The sequence below is a fragment of the Oryza sativa genome, chromosome 3 (genome assembly GCF_034140825.1).
Source record: "Oryza sativa Japonica Group chromosome 3, ASM3414082v1".
Lineage (NCBI taxonomy): Eukaryota > Viridiplantae > Streptophyta > Magnoliopsida > Poales > Poaceae > Oryza > Oryza sativa.
The window spans coordinates 25,897,782-25,917,569 of NC_089037.1; the positions used below are offsets into that span (position 1 = coordinate 25,897,782).

The window sequence follows — 19,788 nt, forward strand, 5'->3', positions numbered from 1 at the left end:
GGAAACCAGGGTTTGTCTTTCTTTTTTTTTTCTTTTTTTTTTTTTTGAGACGGATGAAGTATACATCACAGTGCTATATGTTAGTCTTTCTGATAAAATTTACCAAAAAAAAAAACTGAGAACAGAGTCCAGTCCCATCTCCTCTCAAATCTCAATCCCCCCCCCCCCCCCCCCCCCCCCCACCCAAAATTCCCAAACCGACTTGGCTTTCGCTACGCCCAGCTTCGGCCGCGCTCCAATATATCGCGTTGCGGACCAAATCACCTCCAAAATTTTTTCACTCGTTTTCCCCTTCCTTCCGCCGCCCCTACTCGCTCGGTGTTGGGCGGCGGGCGTCCCACTCCCACCACCTCGAGGCGAGGGGGCTAGGGTTTCCGCCATGGAGGACGACGAGTACGAGGAGGGGATGGAGATGGAGATGGGCGGGCACCACCACCCGCACCACGGCGGCGGGTACGGCGCCGAAGAGTACGGGGCCGTCGGCGGGGAGGAGATGGAGGACGAGGAGGCGGATGGGGACGCCCCCGACGAGGAGGAGATCACCCAGGAGGACGCCTGGGCCGTCATCTCCGCCTACTTCGAGGAGAAGGGCCTCGTGCGCCAGCAGCTCGACTCCTTCGACGAGTTCATCCAGAACACCATGCAGGAGATCGTCGACGAGTCCGCCGACATCGAGATCCGCCCCGAGTCGCAGCACAACCCCGGCCGCCAGGCCGAGTTCGCCGAGGTTGCGCCCCCCTCACCACCCCTAGCGAATGCTGTTGCTGCTTAAAAAAACTTTTGCTGTTTGCTTGCTCCTCTGAATTGGGCGGGCGATTGCACGGCTTAAGGCATACTAGGGTTTGGCGACCTTGGTAATGGCGAGGGGGCAGGTCTCTTAACCTGTTCTTTCACTGGCTAGCTGCTTGATTAGATGGCAGTTAGGGTTTTGCAAGGGTTAAGAGGAGCTTTCTCAGATTGGAGACTGAATTTTAAAATGCAATAGCAACTTGAACGCTAGGGTTGATGGTTGAGCTGGATTTTCAGGGTGAAATAGTCTTGGCTAATATTATTCTAGTGTTGAGATAGGAGTTTTGTTCAAGTTTTTTTGTGCGGGTCGGAGTGGAGAACTCTTGGATTCACAAGGGTTGCCACTAGCAAAGCTTACAATGAGTTTTGAAGTGTGCATTGCTTTGCGTTGCTGCAGTTCCAAGTTATCACTAGTGAGTTAGCAGAAGCAGAGTGTCAATATGGCTTGTGTTGTTTGTTTGTGCTGATATTATGTTCAACTATTTGGAATTGATGTTGGATAGACAGAAGTTAATCGCAATCCTAACTGTGGTCTTTCAGCAAACAGTTTTGTTATATAACATAGTACTCACAGAAATTATATTCAAAAAATTTCTGGGAACAGTGGTGTAGAACTTCATGTCTAGTTTGACCTTCTGAGATGTATAGTCATGTATATGCAATTATACACTATTGTAAAATTCTCTTGGAGCAATGTAGTGAAACTGCATGCCTATTTGATATTTTGAGATGGATATCATACAAGAAATCTTACCAGTAAATGTAAGACACTTGACTATACTGGAGTGGGGAAAGAAACTGAATGTCTCCTTTTGTAATAAATATGGGTATTTTGTTATTCAGAGTGACTTGCAACACTCTGCCTGTATGACATAGGCTTATATCAGACTGTTTAGAACTATACACTGAATTATGCTAAAAAAACTGTCTTTGACTTCTGTTTTTGCTGAAGTGTCAAGGGTCATAAGAAAGATTAAAAGAACTGGTATGTCTTAGCTAGAATGCTATGATAGGTGGCATAATCTTATTGTTGCAGTCAAGACGGGACCTACTCAGTTCAATGATAAGCTCCGATTCCTCTTGCAACATATGAAATCCTTTTAGGCGATTGGAACCTCAATAAAAACTAGAATTACAAATAGTAATCTCTGCTGGGATTTTAGCAATGACTAGTGAAAATATCCACACAAGAGTTTTCAAGAAAAAAAATATCCACAAAAAAGGGAAAACTGTTTGACAAGTACTGAGGATGAATGTTATCTCTTGCTACCCTTCACATGCTGGGGAAAAAGTAACAATACTGAGTAGAGTTTATATATACAAAAGTAAAATAAAATAAACTGACCTACCTATGCAAGTTTCTGAATATTGTTTCTTATTTTCGGGCCTGGATATTGCGAGTGTCACAACACGGAATCTTGTCGTTTTTTTCAGTTGAAAACAATTATTATTTGCTTTTGTGCTGATACTTATCATGGTCTTGTATGCTTCTTTAGACACTCCACAAGATCAGCTTTGGACAAATCTATCTGAGTAAACCAATGATGACAGAAGCTGATGGAGAGACAGCTACTTTATTTCCAAAATCGGCAAGGCTCCGAAACCTAACATACTCGGCGCCACTATATGTTGATGTATCATACAGAGTTATGAAAAAAGGACATGACTGTGAAGAGGTTACAGAAACTATGGAGTACCCAAAAGTCTTTATTGGAAAGGTTGTAATTAACATATCTGGATACTTTGCCCTTTTATGTAGTTTTCTTTCTAACTGTTTCTTCTCCTGCAGGTTCCTATCATGTTGCGTTCTAGTTATTGCACACTGTTTCAACAGTCCGAAAAGGATCTTACAGAACTTGGAGAGTGCCCTTATGACCAAGGAGGGTATTTTATAATCAATGGTAGTGAAAAAGTCCTTATTGCCCAGGAGAAGATGAGCACCAACCATGTCTATGTGTTTAAGAAGAGGCAGCCTAATAAATACGCATACGTGGCTGAAGTCCGTTCTATGGCAGAGAACCAGAATAGACCTGCTAGTAGTATGTTTGTGCGGATGCTTTCTAGGGCAGGCGCGAAAGGGGTGAGTAATCATATACAAGCTTCGAAATTAACCGTTATAGGTGCACGTGTTTTTATGTCTGTATTCTTAATGAGCACTAGTGTAAAAATATTTTCATATGACTTCCAACTGGAACAAAAGTAATTCTATTTACTAGTGTATTCTTAATGAGCATTAGTGTTTTCCTTGTTACCCTAAATTTTTGTTAAATATTCCTTGTGATGCAGGGTTCATCTGGTCAATATATACGTGCTACTTTGCCTTATATCCGTGCAGACATTCCGATCATCATTGTGTTCCGAGCATTAGGATTTGTTGCTGATAAAGATATATTAGAGCACATATGCTATGATTTCTCTGATACACAAATGATGGAATTGCTACGCCCATCTTTAGAGGAAGCTTTCGTCATTCAGAATCAGCAGGTATTTTTAGCTGTTTGAATACATCATACAGCTTTCAACTGGAACTAAACTAATTATATGAACTAGTAAATTTATGATTCTTAATTTTGGTTTCATCTTTCTAAAGCTTTAATACACCTATTTTAAGGTTGCTCTGGATTACATTGGAAAGCGTGGAGCTACTGTTGGTGTAACTAAAGAAAAGAGAATTAAGTATGTGGTGGCAGAGAGTTACCTCTGTATATGCTAGAAAAGTTAAATTACTATGTTGGTACTTACTACGTGGCTACTGCAGGTATGCCAAAGAGATACTTCAAAAAGAAATGTTACCCCATGTTGGTGTGGGTGAATTCTGTGAAACCAAAAAGGCGTACTACTTTGGGTATGCGACTATGCGTTCTAAATTGCATGTGTTTAATTATCTTTAAGAAAGTAAAAGCTTGCTGTAGTTCGATTGAAAGCAGAATGGCTGATTCGTGTATACTTATTATGCAGGTACATTATTCATCGTCTGCTGATGTGCGCTCTTGGTCGAAGAGCTGAAGATGACAGAGATCATTATGGCAACAAAAGACTGGATCTTGCAGGTCCATTGCTTGGAGGACTGTTTAGAATGGTTCGTCTCCGATATGTCAGAACTAAAATAGTGATGAGTCTCTTTTCTGAAGTGGGACCAAATGTTCTAATTTTTTTCCTTGTAAATACAGCTTTTCAGAAAGTTGACAAGGGATGTGAGGTCATATGTGCAAAAGGTTCCCTTTCTAAACCACCCTCCTTTTCTTTTACTCAGCCATGGAGGCTATTAACTGATGTTTTTCTTGAATCCAGTGTGTGGATAATGGAAAGGAAGTCAATCTGCAATTTGCTATTAAAGCCAAAACCATTACTAGTGGGTTGAAGTATTCCCTTGCTACTGGAAACTGGGGACAGGCTAACCAAGCTGGTACCAGGGCTGGTGTTTCTCAGGTGGGTACTCTTTCTTGAACATTTGATGTTTTTATTTCACTGATTCCAACATGGTTTAGCGAACAAATGTATGAATCCATGCTCTTCATTCCTTGTTTTCTTTTGCGTATAGGTGCTTAATCGCCTTACCTATGCATCTACATTATCTCATCTGCGGAGGCTTAACTCTCCAATTGGGCGTGAAGGTCAATATCAAATTTTCTCAATTTCATACATTACTTATCCACTGAGACTTGATTCTGAGGATTGTGTTGATCTTAATAGGGAAATTGGCAAAACCTCGGCAATTGCATAATTCTCATTGGGGAATGATGTGCCCTGCTGAAACACCTGAGGGACAAGTAAGTAATTGACATTTATGTAGTTATGGTATGTTGGAGGAAGGCTCTGTGCTTACGTTTATTTATTATGCCTTGTATTCAGGCTTGTGGTTTGGTTAAAAATCTTGCATTGATGGTGTATATCACTGTTGGTTCTGCTGCAAATCCTATTTTGGAATTTTTGGAGGAGTGGGGCACAGAAAATTTTGAGGTTTGTTTTCATTCCTTTGGCAGAACATAATGGTTTTGCTCCGTTTCCCCTCCATGTCTTATATTTTGGGGTCTTTTGCAACAATTACTGATTTTGGTCTGTGTTTATCTTTTAACAGGAGATATCACCAGCCGTCATTCCACAAGCTGCTAAAATTTTTGTCAACGGTTGTTGGGTTGGAATTCACAGGAACCCTGACCTGTTGGTGAAGACTCTTAGGCGTTTGAGAAGACAGGTATGTGCCGTGCTTAACTTGAATAATTTGGAAGATGGGGCCGAATTCTGCAGGCAATAAATTGGTGAATAGATGAGTGTGTAGGAAATTAACTGCATTCTTTTGACATACTTTGCTTGACATCTTTTAGTATTGTGTAAATTGCTTTCTGCAGTTGGTTAAACATATATAAGCTCAGTGTATTAAGATTGGACAAGTCGAGGATGGAATTTACTTGTATCATGCTATTTTAGGAGGGTCTGTGTTTAACCTAGAACATGTCAGATCAGACTTACATGATGAGCTTTGTCAATTTTCAGATTGATGTCAACACTGAAGTTGGTGTGGTTCGTGATATTCGTCTTAAAGAACTCAGACTTTATACAGACTATGGGCGTTGCAGTCGTCCACTGTTTATTGTTGAAAACCAAAGGCTTCTTATTAAAAAGAGACATATCCGAGCGTTGCAGCAAAGGGTCTGGCATTTACTACTGTATCCTAGGTTTTTTTACTACAGTTTAGACATATATCTATGTTTCTTATGTGCTTGTATTATTCTATGGTGTATTTATCCAGGAGACACCTGAGGAAGGTTGGCATGACTTAGTTGCGAAAGGATTTATTGAGTACATAGATACTGAAGAGGAAGAAACTACTATGATCTCCATGACCATTAATGTAAGTAAGATCTGTCATGCAAAGTATGCCAAATTGACTATTTGTAGGGCACCTAAGGTTACCTTCCATGGGAACTCCTTTTGCCTTTGTGTGAAAAGGGCCAAAATGTTTATCATCATCATCATCTAGTATAATCTAAATAAATAAATTTCAGGACCTTATTGGTGCAAGACACAATCCAGAGGAGGCGTACTCTGAAACTTACACACATTGTGAGATTCATCCTTCATTGATACTTGGTGTCTGTGCCTCGATTATTCCTTTTCCAGATCATAACCAGGTAACACATCCCATTATGCGATGTTGTATGCTGCATCTTTTTAAGCATGTCTAATTCATTCCTTTGAATGTACAGTCACCTCGTAATACATATCAGTCTGCTATGGGAAAACAAGCAATGGGAATCTATGTTACCAACTATCAGTTAAGAATGGTGAGTGTGCCATCTGTCTGCTTTCTTGGTCTGTTCGTATAGATTTGATTCTTAAACATCCAACTTTGTATTCAGGACACATTGGCCTATGTGCTATACTACCCACAAAAGCCTCTTGTTACTACTCGTGCTATGGAACATTTGCACTTCAGACAGTTACCAGCTGGCATTGTAAGTGAACAATCTTAACCGCGGGACACCTTGTTTGCTTTCTCTTCATGTTCTGCATTTGTTTTGTGATGTAATTACTAATACCTTGCTTTGATGATTTGGGAAGAATGCAATTGTTGCTATTGCATGCTACTCTGGATATAATCAAGAAGATTCGGTTATTATGAACCAATCTTCAATAGATCGTGGATTCTTCCGATCTCTGTTTTTCCGCTCATACAGGTATGAAGACATTACACTGTATACTTTATAAGTTCCATCCAATGCTTGTAGCCTGACAGTCCTTCATATGCAGAGATGAGGAAAAGAAGATGGGGACTCTTGTCAAAGAGGAGTTTGGCCGTCCAAATAGGGAGAATACTATGGTAATGCTCCCCTAGATTCATTGAAGATTTTATCTTTGTCGGTCTTATGAACTAATGTTTTTTGAAATTTTCCTTGCAGGGAATGCGTCATGGGTCATATGATAAACTAGATGATGATGGACTTGCACCACCAGTAAGTAGAGAACATTATTGTAGGCTTTTCTTTATCATGGCGACATAATAGATGTGCTGATATATATTCATGTATCAGGGTACAAGGGTATCTGGTGAAGATGTCATTATTGGGAAGACATCTCCTATTCCACAAGATGATGCCCAAGGGCAAGCTACTAGATACACAAAGCGTGATCACAGTACTTCGCTGCGCCACAGTGAAAGTGGGATGGTGGATCAGGTCTGTTATTCCCTCCGCCGCCTCTTATGTTTCTGTGCTGTGTTATGACACTGAAATCAACAGACTTCTAAGTCTACTATCTTTTGTGCAGGTTCTCCTAACAACAAATGCTGATGGTTTAAGATTTGTTAAGGTTAGAATGCGATCAGTTCGTATACCACAGATTGGGGATAAGTTTAGTAGTAGGCATGGTCAGAAAGGAACTGTGGGAATGACTTATACACAAGAGGACATGCCATGGACTATTGAAGGCATCACACCTGATATTATTGTGAATCCACATGCTATTCCATCCCGTATGACTATTGGTCAACTGATTGAGTGTATTATGGGTAAAGTTGCTGCTCACATGGGAAAAGAAGGAGATGCAACTCCTTTCACTGATGTTACTGTGAGTAATCTTTTATAGACTTAGTCTTGATTATATTCTACTTGTTTTTAAGAAAATGTTCAACCCCTAGCTTACTGCAATCAGTTATAATCTAGTTATAGTCCCAAGATTATGTGATAATCAATCACTTTTTCTTTTATTGTTCAAACCTGCAATAATCTGAATTTGTTACATAAATTTCAGGTGGATAACATCAGCAAAGCACTTCATAAATGTGGTTATCAGATGCGTGGATTCGAGACCATGTACAACGGTCACACTGGAAGAAAATTAACTGCCATGATTTTCCTTGGTCCTACTTATTACCAGAGACTTAAGCACATGGTGGATGACAAGATTCACTCTAGAGGCCGTGGTCCTGTGCAGATACTTACCAGACAACCTGCAGAGGGGCGCTCACGCGATGGTGGTCTCCGGTTTGGAGAGATGGAGAGGGACTGTATGATTGCTCATGGCGCTGCATTTTTCCTTAAGGAAAGGTTATTTGACCAGAGTGATGCGTACAGAGTCCATGTATGCGAGAAGTGTGGGCTTATTGCTATTGCTAATCTCAAGAAGAATTCCTTTGAGTGCAGAGGGTGCAAGAACAAAACCGACATTGTCCAAGTAAGTATAATTCCTTCTTCTCTGTACTGTTAATTACTATGAATCTAAAGCCTATTTATAGAAGTAATAACTACTATGGCAATAACGGGAATTACACTGCTACCTACTGACAGGTGCATATACCCTACGCGTGTAAGCTTCTGTTCCAGGAGCTTATGGCGATGGCCATCGCTCCCAGGATGCTCACTCAGGATAACAAAACTGGGAAGGATCAGAAGAAACGTTGAGACCAAATATTACATGGGGCACTCGCTTGTCGTACTATGTCTTCGTTCATAGTCAATACTTAAATCTAACTTGGGCTTAGCGGTCTGACCCCCTGAGGCAGAAAGCAGTCAGTAGGCCACATCCTCGAGTTATATATATCCCTGGTGTGCTGTGCCCTTGGATTATGCCAAATTGACGCCATGGGCGAAGTGGTGCAAAGAAATTTTGTTTCTTGTATACTAGGGATACGGATTAAGGGACTGTACTGAACAATCTTTTACCGGGACTAAAATGTTGTTGTTTGTACTGTTTCTTTTTTATTTTTTTTTGGCTTTTGGGGATACTAGATCCCAACTCGAATATTGCCTGTATTGGCTCTACCAGCACGATATCAAAATTGTTTGATGAGAGATCTTGTAAGAAAATAGTAATAATTTAGTGTTAACTACTGCTAGCTTTCTGTCGGGTGCGTCATGAATTAGCCTCAATTACATTTTTTCTACTGAGGCCTGGATGTACTTCGATGTTCAGAGTCTAGTTTTAAATGGTACAATTAGTACACACTAACTGTTTCATGTTTCAAAGTATTTCTGTGGCTAATAACAACACCTTGCTTAAGAAATTTTAAGTCTGTTCGCATATTCATGTTTGTAAACAAAGGAACGGTCAGAGTAATTGTTTCAGATCGTGCGCTTTTTCACAAAGAAATGGAGCAATCATGTGTACGCCTTCAATGAAACGTGTCAAATAGCCCATAAGAATCAATAGTGTAGCTTCTACGATATCCAAACCAATATCATTAGCTTGCACACTAAAACATATAGCCCAAAATCCAATTGAATGAATCGAATTCAATTCGGAGCCAAACAAGATATAATTGAATTTTTGTACAACCACCATGAGTAACACCACATCTCTCTCCTTCTAGTAAACCAAATCAAACTCCATTCGCCACCCAAAACTTGGAACACAAAATTGTACATCAGCATCATCAGACTGAAATTACAAGGGGTATGCTGCGACGAAAGTAGCAGGAGGGAAGGCTATTATACACGACTGGACCACGAACACCAGCCATCGGTCTCTCTCCAGCAGTTCAGAAGCACCTTGCAAAATCAGAACTCAAGATCCCAAAAAGAAAGGAAAAAAAAAAAGAGAGGAAAGAATAGCTAGTACAATAACACTATTCCTTTTTGCCATTCCAATTGGATGCAAAAACCACATACAACTGCCTATCCACCAGCAGCCGAGTATATACAGGTGAAGTGAAGCCTCGTCGATCTCCAGATAATCTCTGTGAATTGAATTGTTTTACTGTCGTGTTCGGGAAACAGCTTGGACTGGACGGCGCTGTTCAGGATGATCATCTGTTCATCCATCTTATCTACTACCTTGCTCACTTTAAATGTTTACCTTTTGGCATGGCTGTGGGCCACTGTCTCGCAAACACAAATCACTTTACTCTGTGCAGAAAAAAATAAAAATAGCAAGATCGCGCCGATCGAGACTTCATATATAGATCAGATTAATCAATATCTGGCCACTCTACTATATCCAGGCAAGAGAACCTCGATCGTTAGCTGCTACTTGGGGGCGGCCCCTTGTTGGAGTCGGTGGTCTGTTTGCATTCAGCTCCTGAATTTCATTTCAAATGTTACCGTGTTACGAGGAAGGTGGTAGTACCAGTTAGTTTACAAACAGGAATATCTTTGCAACAAAATAGTATTACCTGCATCCATGTGTCCTCAATATGATGCTCCGGAGAGGTCTCAGGTGATGTGATTGCCGGGGGCAAAGGATGAATCAGTTTTGGAACGACCACAAGATCTCTGCCCAAAACTAAGATAGCACCGGCATTATTTGCAGTACCTGTGAGCATACCATGTCAAGCAATCGTAGAAATCCAGCAAAAAAGTTTGAAAAAAGAATATTTTAGAATAATTCATACCACAATAGTTTGTTGCAGAGAAAAGAGTGATCAGGTGACCTTGAGCAAAGCGCTCAAAGCCATCCATCACACACTCATGCGCTCGCACAATTAGTTGAAGATCATTATTGTTGCAAAACTCCATAACACGATCAGGCTGTATGAACAGCAAATGTTAGCTTCAGAGAACAAAGGGGGTCAACAAAGGGAAGACGAATTCAGAAGGTTAGGGTTAGGGAACACAAACCCCAAACGTAACAAGGCCAGGGCCTCGAGCATTTGGTCTCAATCCTTCAACACTGTCATTCTCGGTTGGATCAGACCTATAAGCATCATAAAGAGAACATCTGAACATGGCACATAAATAAATGCTCATGGAAGGTTAAATAGCAATTATTGTTGAAATGTTTTACCATAGAAGATCCATAAGGACAACAGAGCCTGCTTCCATGGTAATTGGTCTCTGAAGATTCTCAATTTGCTCAACATGGTTGATTGACCGACCAATTCCACCATGCATACATATAATTTTCTTTTCGATAAGTGCAGCCAAAGGAAGCCAGTTAAATAATCTATTCATTCGGTGCCATGTCCAAATACCATCTCTCTCACCCTGTTTTTTGAGCAAATAACATCCTCATAAGCAAAAGAGGAAAAGGTTTTGTTGTAACGTGAGATGCAGAATAAAATAGATTACCATTCGCTCTATGCACTCTATTCGGAAGCCAAACAAAGCATTAATATCTGCAGCTTCATGATTTCCACGAATCAAATGTACATTCTGAGGATACTCAACCTGAAATGTACAATTGTTTATATATTACGATTTTAATAAATCGTCACAACACAGTAAGTATATGTGGCATCAAGGTAAGTAGGCAGCTTAATACCTTCAATGCAAGAAGAAGAGTCATTGTTTCTAAGCTATGCTGGCCACGATCCACATAATCACCCAAGAAGAGATAATCAATGTAACTGCAGGTTCATACAAAATTATGGATCAGCACAAGACCAAGAAAGGTGGGGAAATACCTTCTGAACCAAAAAAGAAAAGAAAAGTACATACTCCCTCCATACTCGTAAAGGAAGTCGTTTTGGACAGCAACACGGTCTCCAAAACACAACTTTGACTTATTGCTTCTATAATAATATTTATTGAAAAGTGATATATGTATACTTTTATGAAAATATTTTTCAAGACAAATCTATTCATATAATTTTTACATTTTCAAACTCAACAACTTGAGAGTTATTCATGATTTATATTCCCAAGGTTTGACTTAAATATTGTCCTAAACGACTTCCTTTACGAGTACGGAGGGAGTATGTATAGATAGCCTAAGATAATTCATTAAACACATTAATAACAAGGCTTTTCAAGTTAATTTGGCAAGTAAAATATCACAATTGAAGCAAAATTTAAAAAGTGTGTGATTACTAGTTTCTCAAAGCAAGAACTCACGCAATGTCTCCTGCTGTTGAAGGAGCACCATACTCATCAAACAATCGCATGAGGTCACCAAATTGACCATGTAAATCACCAAATATCTTAACAGGAGCTTTAAGTTGCAGAACACTTGGTTCACTTGAAAATATTCTCTCAGCACTATCACATAGATCTGCAATCTCATTGCAGTCCAAGAAGAACTGTCTTCGCACAGGGGGCTTCCAACCACGAGGTTTCAATAGAGATGCAATCACCTGGATAAGTATCGCAGCAGATAGAACAAAGTAATTAAGTAGTTCAGAATACGCGTAGTAACTAGCTAAGTCTTTTCTCAATCATGGCTATATTGTGCATTCAGCTTCTGCATCACTAAATCCTAGTGCCAAAGCAGTTGAATGGACCAAATTCTCCATGATACCTTTTTAGGAACACTATTAATGGACATCTGTCGATCTAGCAACTTTCTTGCAGCAGTTGCATTCTCAGGGGTGCCATAGCTGACTCTTCTTCCCTCATTTTCAAATTGGTCAATTGACAGCTGCCTGACCATGCCACCTAAGGCACCTCCAGTTTCTGCAGCCACTACAACCTGAGGTAAAAGGAAAAATAGAGGATATCACCTCATGTGATGCAAAATGAAGAGATAATACAATTGTTTTTAGTCGCTAGAAAGACAAGTATCTACAGCAATATTATAACATAAAAAAAAACTGACAAATGAACTGCAGACAATGTAACAAACTGCATACAGACTACTCACAGCTCTATGATGCAACCGAACCCCAGGTGGAGGCGTCATGTTGTTAGAGAGAATACTGTCTGGTTTGATGAGGCTTGAATGCTTGCTGGTCGATGCGGAATCTGGAGATTGCTCCTTGTCAGGCAATTGCTCCATCTCACCGTTAACCTGCCTAGCCTTCACTGCAGCTAAAGTTGCACTAATAGCCTCTGCCTCTGCTGCTGATGCTTCAACTAAGTAATCGACACCTTTGCTTAATCTCCTGTAGAGAAATTAATATTGAAACCTTAGGAAAATAGCAATTACAAAACTAATAGTAACTTGCCATAGGAATATCACCAGGACATATTCATAGGGAAAAAAAATTGAAAATAACCTCTGTCCCTGAAGCACAGCATTCTCAGGGCTGATATCAGTGTACATGTCACCGTTGACAGGAGGGGCAACTGGAGTTCCAAGAACTACAGATCCATCCTGAGCTGATTCTGGAGCTGTTTGTCTCGCTCGCTCATCATTATAAGCATATCTTCCGGGTGTTCTTCCGCTTTGTACATTAGTGGCTGCTGCACTTGCCGCTGCATGATTAGCAGCGGTTGTCGTTTCAGCAGCAGCAAGATCTTCAGCTACAAGAAGATCATCTAGCAGTACCCCTACAATGGCAGTCGTTTGATGTTAGAAAGCAAATTGAAGGTGCATAAAATCCAACGGTGAGAACAAATGTCAAACTTGACAATTTCCAGTCCACTAAAAGTTTTCATCCAAACGAAAAGTATGCCAACTATAATATATATCATGTGGCATCCAAGTTGCATATCATGTGGCAGTGGGGCCAAGTTATCCCCATCAAATCAGAAATAACACCACAAATAACTTGAATCTGAACTGTACAATGATGACTTGATGGCCCAGCAAAGGCTCAAAGCCTATAGCATAATACTAAACAAACAGGTTTTCTTACCTCCTCGTAGACCTCCATAAATGAATATTTGATCACCAACAGCAGCAGCTGCATGCCTGCACCGCCGTGTAAGTTCAACAGCAGCATCACCCCCTGCTGCATCTGCACTATATCTTCCTATCCTGGGAGTTGTGACAACTGACTTTGTGTCGCACCAGACTCCAGCAGCTGTGTCTAGCACTGAACCAGATAGAATCGTGCAACTTATAAGAAATTTATAGGAGTGCATATTGTCATTCTAGAGGAAACCAACAATTACCTATACCTCAACACAAGAGAATCTCAATGCTACCAAAAAAAGGAAGAAAATCTGGCAATGTCATCACAGAGTGATGAGTAAAAAAAGGCTAAAGACAGGAAATGCTTTTGTAATACTCACATGCAGTCATATAGATTAACATAATTAGCAAGTGTAGTTATGGTGCATGAGTGGCCAATGCTGAAAGCAACTAAACTATTCAAGTATCTGAGTGCTTTTCTGCAATCTAGATCTTATTAAGATAACAAATATTGCACATACACCAACAAAAACTAAGTATTTTATATGCTGAGCATCCAGCAAACTAAAAGAGCTACATTATTTCATCTCAAGATTATTCTTCTGGTTAATGTCAGTGCAAGATATTTCTTAAGGTATTTCATGAATACCTTAAGAAATATGTCAGTTATTTCAAGATTAAAACTAGAACCTGCAACACTTGAGGAGTCTTCTACCATCCGACCACCTCCAAGAGCTCCTCCTGATACATGGAGACGTGCATTCACAAAAACCTAAACAACAGATGAATCAAGCATTGTATAAGAGCCAAAGTGGGTACACCTTTTAGATGAAAAAACAATGAAAGAACAGCTTACAGCTGCATGTTGATATCTGGGTGATGGAGAAACACCAGGGGCGATTGCCCACTCCCATCGCCCATCTCTGTGTTTTGCAAGACCATATGCACTTGCCAGCGGCTGATGGGTTTACAGAAGTAACATGTATACAAAGACATTAGAGAAATCCTATTATTGATATTGAACTTCTACAGGTAATTATTAGTAATTTAAATCAAATTGACATCTCAAATGAAAATAGCTTGATGTACAACTAGTATGGTGTGACTAAAATATACTCCGTTTCATACTATAAGTCATTTTGAGTTTTTTTTCCCTAATCAAACTTTTTTTAAGTTTGAACAAGTTTATAAAAAAAAGATTAGCAATATTTTTGACACAAAACAAATATATTATCAAAATATATTAAATGTTAGCTTGAATTAAACTAATTTTGTGTTGCAGATGTTGTTAAATTTTTCTATAAACTTATAATGTGAAACAGGGGGAGTATCATTTTACTTGCCGAATATAAGGATAACTAGACATCTTTGTTATAGAAAACAAATATTTGCTACTTGTAGTTCCAGTCACTCAATATTTGCTACTTGGCAACTGATGTCTGTGTAAGTTACATGACAAGATGCCCATATGCCATGCATAATTATGTTCATTTTCTCTTGATCTACATGAGATGAAACTGATAACAAAGTAATAGCTTTCTTATTTTTCAGATCATGGAAATCCACCAATTGCCACATCACTGCTGTTTCAATATTTTAGATACAAAATTTGAAGGTGTAATCTAGAGAGAATTGCAGTCCTCACATCACAGGCTATATAGAACCTTGTTACAACAGTATGACATCCAATCACTGAGATGGTAAAATTGACAGCCAAGTGTTATACATTCAAGTCTCTAATTCCATTAGTTTTAGTTCTTTACATATTTTGATCAGCGAAATATTTACTAGACTATTTATTATCTTTATTTATATAAGTTGATTATTTTACTTACCACACTGTTGGCATCCCTCCCACCACAAAGTAAAAGAAGACCATCAGAGCGTGCACTGGCAGTGGCATACCTGAACAACAACACCATGCAGTATACTTAGCAAAAGGATGCCAAACCTAGTTCTAGCTCTACTTCCAGTAAAAAAAATAAAGGAAAATAACCTGAGGGTCATGCCTGACAACTAATTGGGAAATATGGTGGGTTAACTGTGCTACCGTATGTTATTCTGAACCAAGAAAGTAAATAGCTGGTTGCATTGTGGATAATTTGATATTAAATTAATGAAGTAACATGCAACACATGGTAAGTAATGTAATATAATGGATACCTCCCCAGGAATTGCTATTAAACTTTACGTCACCATCCTCAATAATTAAATTACTGTAATGTGTTTCAGCTAGCAAACTTACATGCATGGTGGCGGTCCTTCACCTTCTGGTTCAAGTTTCCTCCATTCGTATGGCTTAGCTGCAGTATCTAGAGCCCATACATCTGCCAGCGGCCGTTTCCCTAGAGAATAAAAATTATCCCATTATAGAAACCATTTCAGCATAGATCCAAGTGCAAAGGTTCTCTAGTTTGAATTTGACAGGTGCATCTGGGAGCAATTGCTTACCATCATTTCCACCAATTGTCAACAAAAACCTCTGTCCAACCAAGGCCATGACATGCCCATATCGTGGACCTGGACCAGGTCCTTGAACCACCACTCTACATAGAAACATTAGCACCTCAGAAGATGTGCTGAAGAAATGCAACTCCACACTCACAGTACAGAATAATAGTTTACCTGTGCCATCGCGGTCGTTGTTGTGTAAGGTCTAGAACATGAAGATCCTCGGCAGATAAACCAGCAGGGCCAATGCCACCCTGCATTGCAACGAATGATGAAACAAAAACAAACCATATTTAGAAGTTACCTCCATAAAATTTATGTAAACAATCAAAGAGTACATAAAACAGGTTACTTGGGAAGTAATTGTTTCTGATACTAATTAAGCACTAGGTAATAAATCTCAGAAACCACAGGTAAAATATAGAAATACCTGGATGACAACCATGGTTCCAACTGCAGTTGCTACATGTGCGGCTCTTGGTGAAGGAGGCTCACCTTGTGGAGTAAGCCTGCCAAAGTGGTGGCGCAATTAAATAAGTTTGCTGAGTTGCTTTATGCTACCAACAAAATAATCGTGTTACTCTAAAACAAAAGTTGCTAAAGTCAACCAAAGTAGCAACGCAACGATTAAATGCTCAAAAGAAGGTGGAAACCATTTATGGAATATCCTACCTGCTCCACTTATTTGATAACACATCATAACAGTGGACATCTGCTGTGGCACCGGCAAGACCTATAAACCAAGGAGAGATCAATGAATAATCCACCTTTGTGACTAACTGGAGAGTAAAAATAGCATTGTATACCAGATAACATTTTTTTAACCGAAAACAATTTTGTACACAATGGAGCAACTAGTTTTGTATATATGCTTTAAATAGATTACATCAGCAATAATATAGCTCCCAAAAAAGAAAACCTTCAATTTCATATCAGAGTCGTGCCTTAGAAGTTCCGCTCACCTACTTTAACTTGCCAAAAGGAAAAACAAAAAAAAAAAAGGTTTCTCCTACTGTCATACAATGTGCAACACGATGACACAAAATCTAGAATGCAGTAAATGTTCCTTCCAACTTGCTAAGCATAACATTGAAGATAGTTAGAAACTTTAGATGAGAGGTCCATGAAAGCGCATGCCCAGTGAATCAGGGGATACGTTCAAAAATAAGAATTCAAAATTATGCAATACGACTGATATATGAAACAGTTCGAACATTTCAGCTCCCATGACCATGGCATCTGGAATCAGCCATCAGCACCCATCTTCACTAATTCAACCAATGATATTCGGTTCCAGAAACAGCTCAAGCGCAATTCCTAAGTCAAAATGGTGTCTGAAATGATGCTATGCCTATTTAAATCCTCTGATGGTAAAGGCTCAAGCCAGCTATGAGCTTCCAGCCATCGAGGTATAGACCGACCCGAATTACCCACAAAATAGCAAATGATTTCTCAGTAAAACTCCTGAAGCCTCCAAATTCATTTCAAAATGAAATTGCAAACTGGGAATAAAAATAGCTCCAGGTTGCCATCATGATCACCCAAGAGCGTCGCTTAATATCCACGAGACACGACCAATCGACATTTGAAAAAAGCAGAAATTATTAGGCATATATATGATACTAGATAGAAAGCGTACGGATCCCAGCACTGCCGGCCGAGGAGGGTGGCGTGGCGGAGTTGCCCTCGAGCGCCGTGGCGCCCCCGAAGAGGATGAGGCGTGGGCCGATGTACCCCGGCGTGCCTTCCTCCCCGACGGCCGGCACCGCCGTGAGCGTGTGCCCGCAGCGGCAGCCCGGCCCGTCCTCCTTCTTCTCGATCACAGCGCTGACCGCCGTGTACCCCGGCGCCGGCCTGGGCCCCGTGGCTCCCGCGGCCGCAGGAGCCGGAGCTACCGTGGGCGTCCCTGGCGTGGACGGGGCCGAGGCCGACGACGACGACGAGGTCTCGCTCGCTAAGCCTCCTTGCGCAGCAACCGAGGCGGAGGCGGCGGCGGTGGCGGCGGCGTCGGAGTCGGAGTCCGACTCCGTCGTCATGCGGGAGTCCACGTCCATCGCCGAGCCCCCCACCCCACCCCTCCTAGAGTTCGGGGGCCTCGAGATCCGGAGCTGCGCCGCGGGGGTGGCCCCCCCTACGCGGCGCGCCGCCCGCGGCCGCGAATTCTCCGCCGGAACCCTAGCCTCCTCCCCCTCCTCGTCGTCGTCGGCGTCCTCCTCGTCGGCGGCGGCGGCGGAGAGAATCCCGCGGGGGCGGATTCGTCGGGTGGTTTGGGGCTCGGGCTGGGCGCGATCGTGGCGGAGGGGAGGGGGGAGGGAGGAAGTGGTGGGTGGTGGTGGAGCGGCGGCAAAGCTTTTGGCCCCGGGAGATTTGGGAATTGCGTGGGGATTCGGGAGGCCGGCCGGGCCGTGCGCGCGGCGCGGGGGAAGGGAAGACAGAAGAGAGGAGAGAAGAAGAAGGGGGAGGAGGAGTTGGCAATTCCGGGAGGGGTCGGGGGGCCAACGCGCAAATCCGGCTATGGCGACCCCAACGTAGGGAGGAGGACGGCGAGGTGAGGTGGGGTGGAGGAGACAGACAGGAGGAGGAGGAGAGAAGTGTGTGAGAGGAAATGGTGATTCAATTAAGAACGGCTTTTTTTGGTTTTTACTCGCAGCGGTTTTACCGTCGTGGCCTCCCCGTTTCGAAATGCCACTCTCCTCTCCGATGCTGCCACCTGCTGTTCAAACGCCTATTATTATGGATCCGGATACGTGTTTAGTGTATGGGATCCGTGATCACGTATACCTGGATCATGTAAGTGGTGAGGCTCATATATTAGTATTAGAAAGTTCACGTCGGATGATCCATTTCTATATTTAGTGAGAAGTTCACGTTAGATGATCCCTTTCTGTGTTTAGTTGTTTACCGAGAGAAGGTACGGAAATGCTGATATGATCCACTCCAAAACGATGATATGGTATGATGTTTTCAGAAATTCGGTGGATATATGATCGAATTCGGATAGTGAGGTACAGATGTAGAATCTCTGATACTTTACGAATGCGGATTATCCACTAGACTATTTGGTGGATACTTGGATGCTTCGGTCCATAAACCACTTAGTTGCAAGCCCATAAATAGTCCAGCCCGACAATTGACTTAGAAACATATTGATAAGTTAGTAAGCATGTGTAGAGTGGATGGTCAGTCTTCTCAAAAATATATTGGATTTGCATAGAGAGAGGTTTTTGGGGTGTTTGCAATACGAGACAAGCAAAACACACGAATATAATACATGAAATAAAAAAAATAGAAGAGCGAGCGTAAAACTAAATAAAGAAAGAGAAGTACGATGTTACTGTATAGACGTGTGGTGCAACGTAACAATTTGTTTGCTTGTACATGCATGAAAAGAAAACAAGATTAAAAATCCACAATGACGTACATTTAAAAACATAGGGAGTAATAATAAGGAAAAAACTACAAATCCTAAAAAGAAACTACAAGCAAATCCTGAACCCACAAGTCATTAAGAAAATGAGGGGTAAATAAGGGATCATGTCAACTTTTATGGACAAATAAGGATTTTATATAAAAAAAATTGGTTTTCATCACATAAACAATTTTTTTGTGCTCTTTTTATATTCCATGTGTCCTAATGCCCAAAAGACAAGACTGTAAGTAAAACCACAAAGAAAAAAACACTTAGTTAATTCTAAAATTAAGGTCATGTTCTTTTATATATACTTTATAGCTTATGAATTATCACGAGGATGACTATGTACATCTGTGCTAGATGTAGAGGTCCAAATTTTTTTTATCCAGTATCTTAGGAAATGAATTATCACGAGCAAACTTCAAAGTATTCTAAGGCGGTGATTGATTCGGAGAGTCAGTCGAGCTTATCATCCACACATAAAACAAGATAAACTATTAGAGAAAGATAAATTTGACTCTAAATACTGGACAATTGAAACTTGTGATATTTTACTTTTAAGAAAGTTATTTTAAAAAAGCATTATTTTTAAAAAAAAACACACCATTTGGTGGTTTGAAAAATTACTCACAATAATCCAAGGAATTAGCTAGCCCGGACCTCTGAAAAGAATGTATGCTATGTTT

General features: G+C 40.8%; 2 protein-coding genes across 2 annotated transcripts; one reads left to right on the forward strand and one right to left on the reverse strand.

Moving 5' to 3' along the window:
• Nucleotides 1-268: 268 nt before the first annotated feature.
• Nucleotides 269-8,629, forward strand: LOC4333571 (DNA-directed RNA polymerase II subunit RPB2). The gene is made up of 25 exons (XM_015776175.3): nt 269-727; nt 2,286-2,507; nt 2,579-2,869; nt 3,076-3,273; nt 3,401-3,465; nt 3,548-3,634; nt 3,748-3,868; nt 3,960-4,004; nt 4,081-4,218; nt 4,331-4,403; nt 4,483-4,559; nt 4,642-4,749; nt 4,868-4,984; nt 5,284-5,439; nt 5,540-5,641; nt 5,796-5,921; nt 5,997-6,074; nt 6,150-6,245; nt 6,352-6,467; nt 6,541-6,610; nt 6,690-6,743; nt 6,822-6,965; nt 7,057-7,356; nt 7,540-7,962; nt 8,076-8,629. The coding sequence occupies exons 1-25, from the start codon at nt 380-382 to the stop codon at nt 8,187-8,189; spliced, it is 3,669 nt and encodes a 1,222-aa protein (XP_015631661.1). The 5' UTR covers nt 269-379; the 3' UTR covers nt 8,190-8,629.
• Nucleotides 8,630-8,990: 361 nt separating this feature from the next.
• On the reverse strand, nt 8,991-18,263 carry LOC107277011 (serine/threonine-protein phosphatase BSL2 homolog). The gene is made up of 21 exons (XM_015776333.3): nt 17,330-18,263; nt 16,363-16,423; nt 16,121-16,199; nt 15,865-15,944; nt 15,691-15,785; nt 15,485-15,584; nt 15,075-15,144; nt 14,096-14,197; nt 13,930-14,011; nt 13,241-13,420; nt 12,659-12,932; nt 12,304-12,544; nt 11,962-12,132; nt 11,559-11,797; nt 10,987-11,071; nt 10,794-10,892; nt 10,510-10,709; nt 10,344-10,419; nt 10,118-10,253; nt 9,899-10,038; nt 8,991-9,804 (listed from the first exon to the last, which is right to left on the reverse strand). Exons 1-21 carry the CDS (start codon nt 17,742-17,744, stop codon nt 9,718-9,720), a joined length of 3,012 nt encoding a protein of 1,003 aa, XP_015631819.1. The 5' UTR covers nt 17,745-18,263; the 3' UTR covers nt 8,991-9,717.
• Between the last annotated feature and the right edge of the window lie 1,525 nt (nt 18,264-19,788).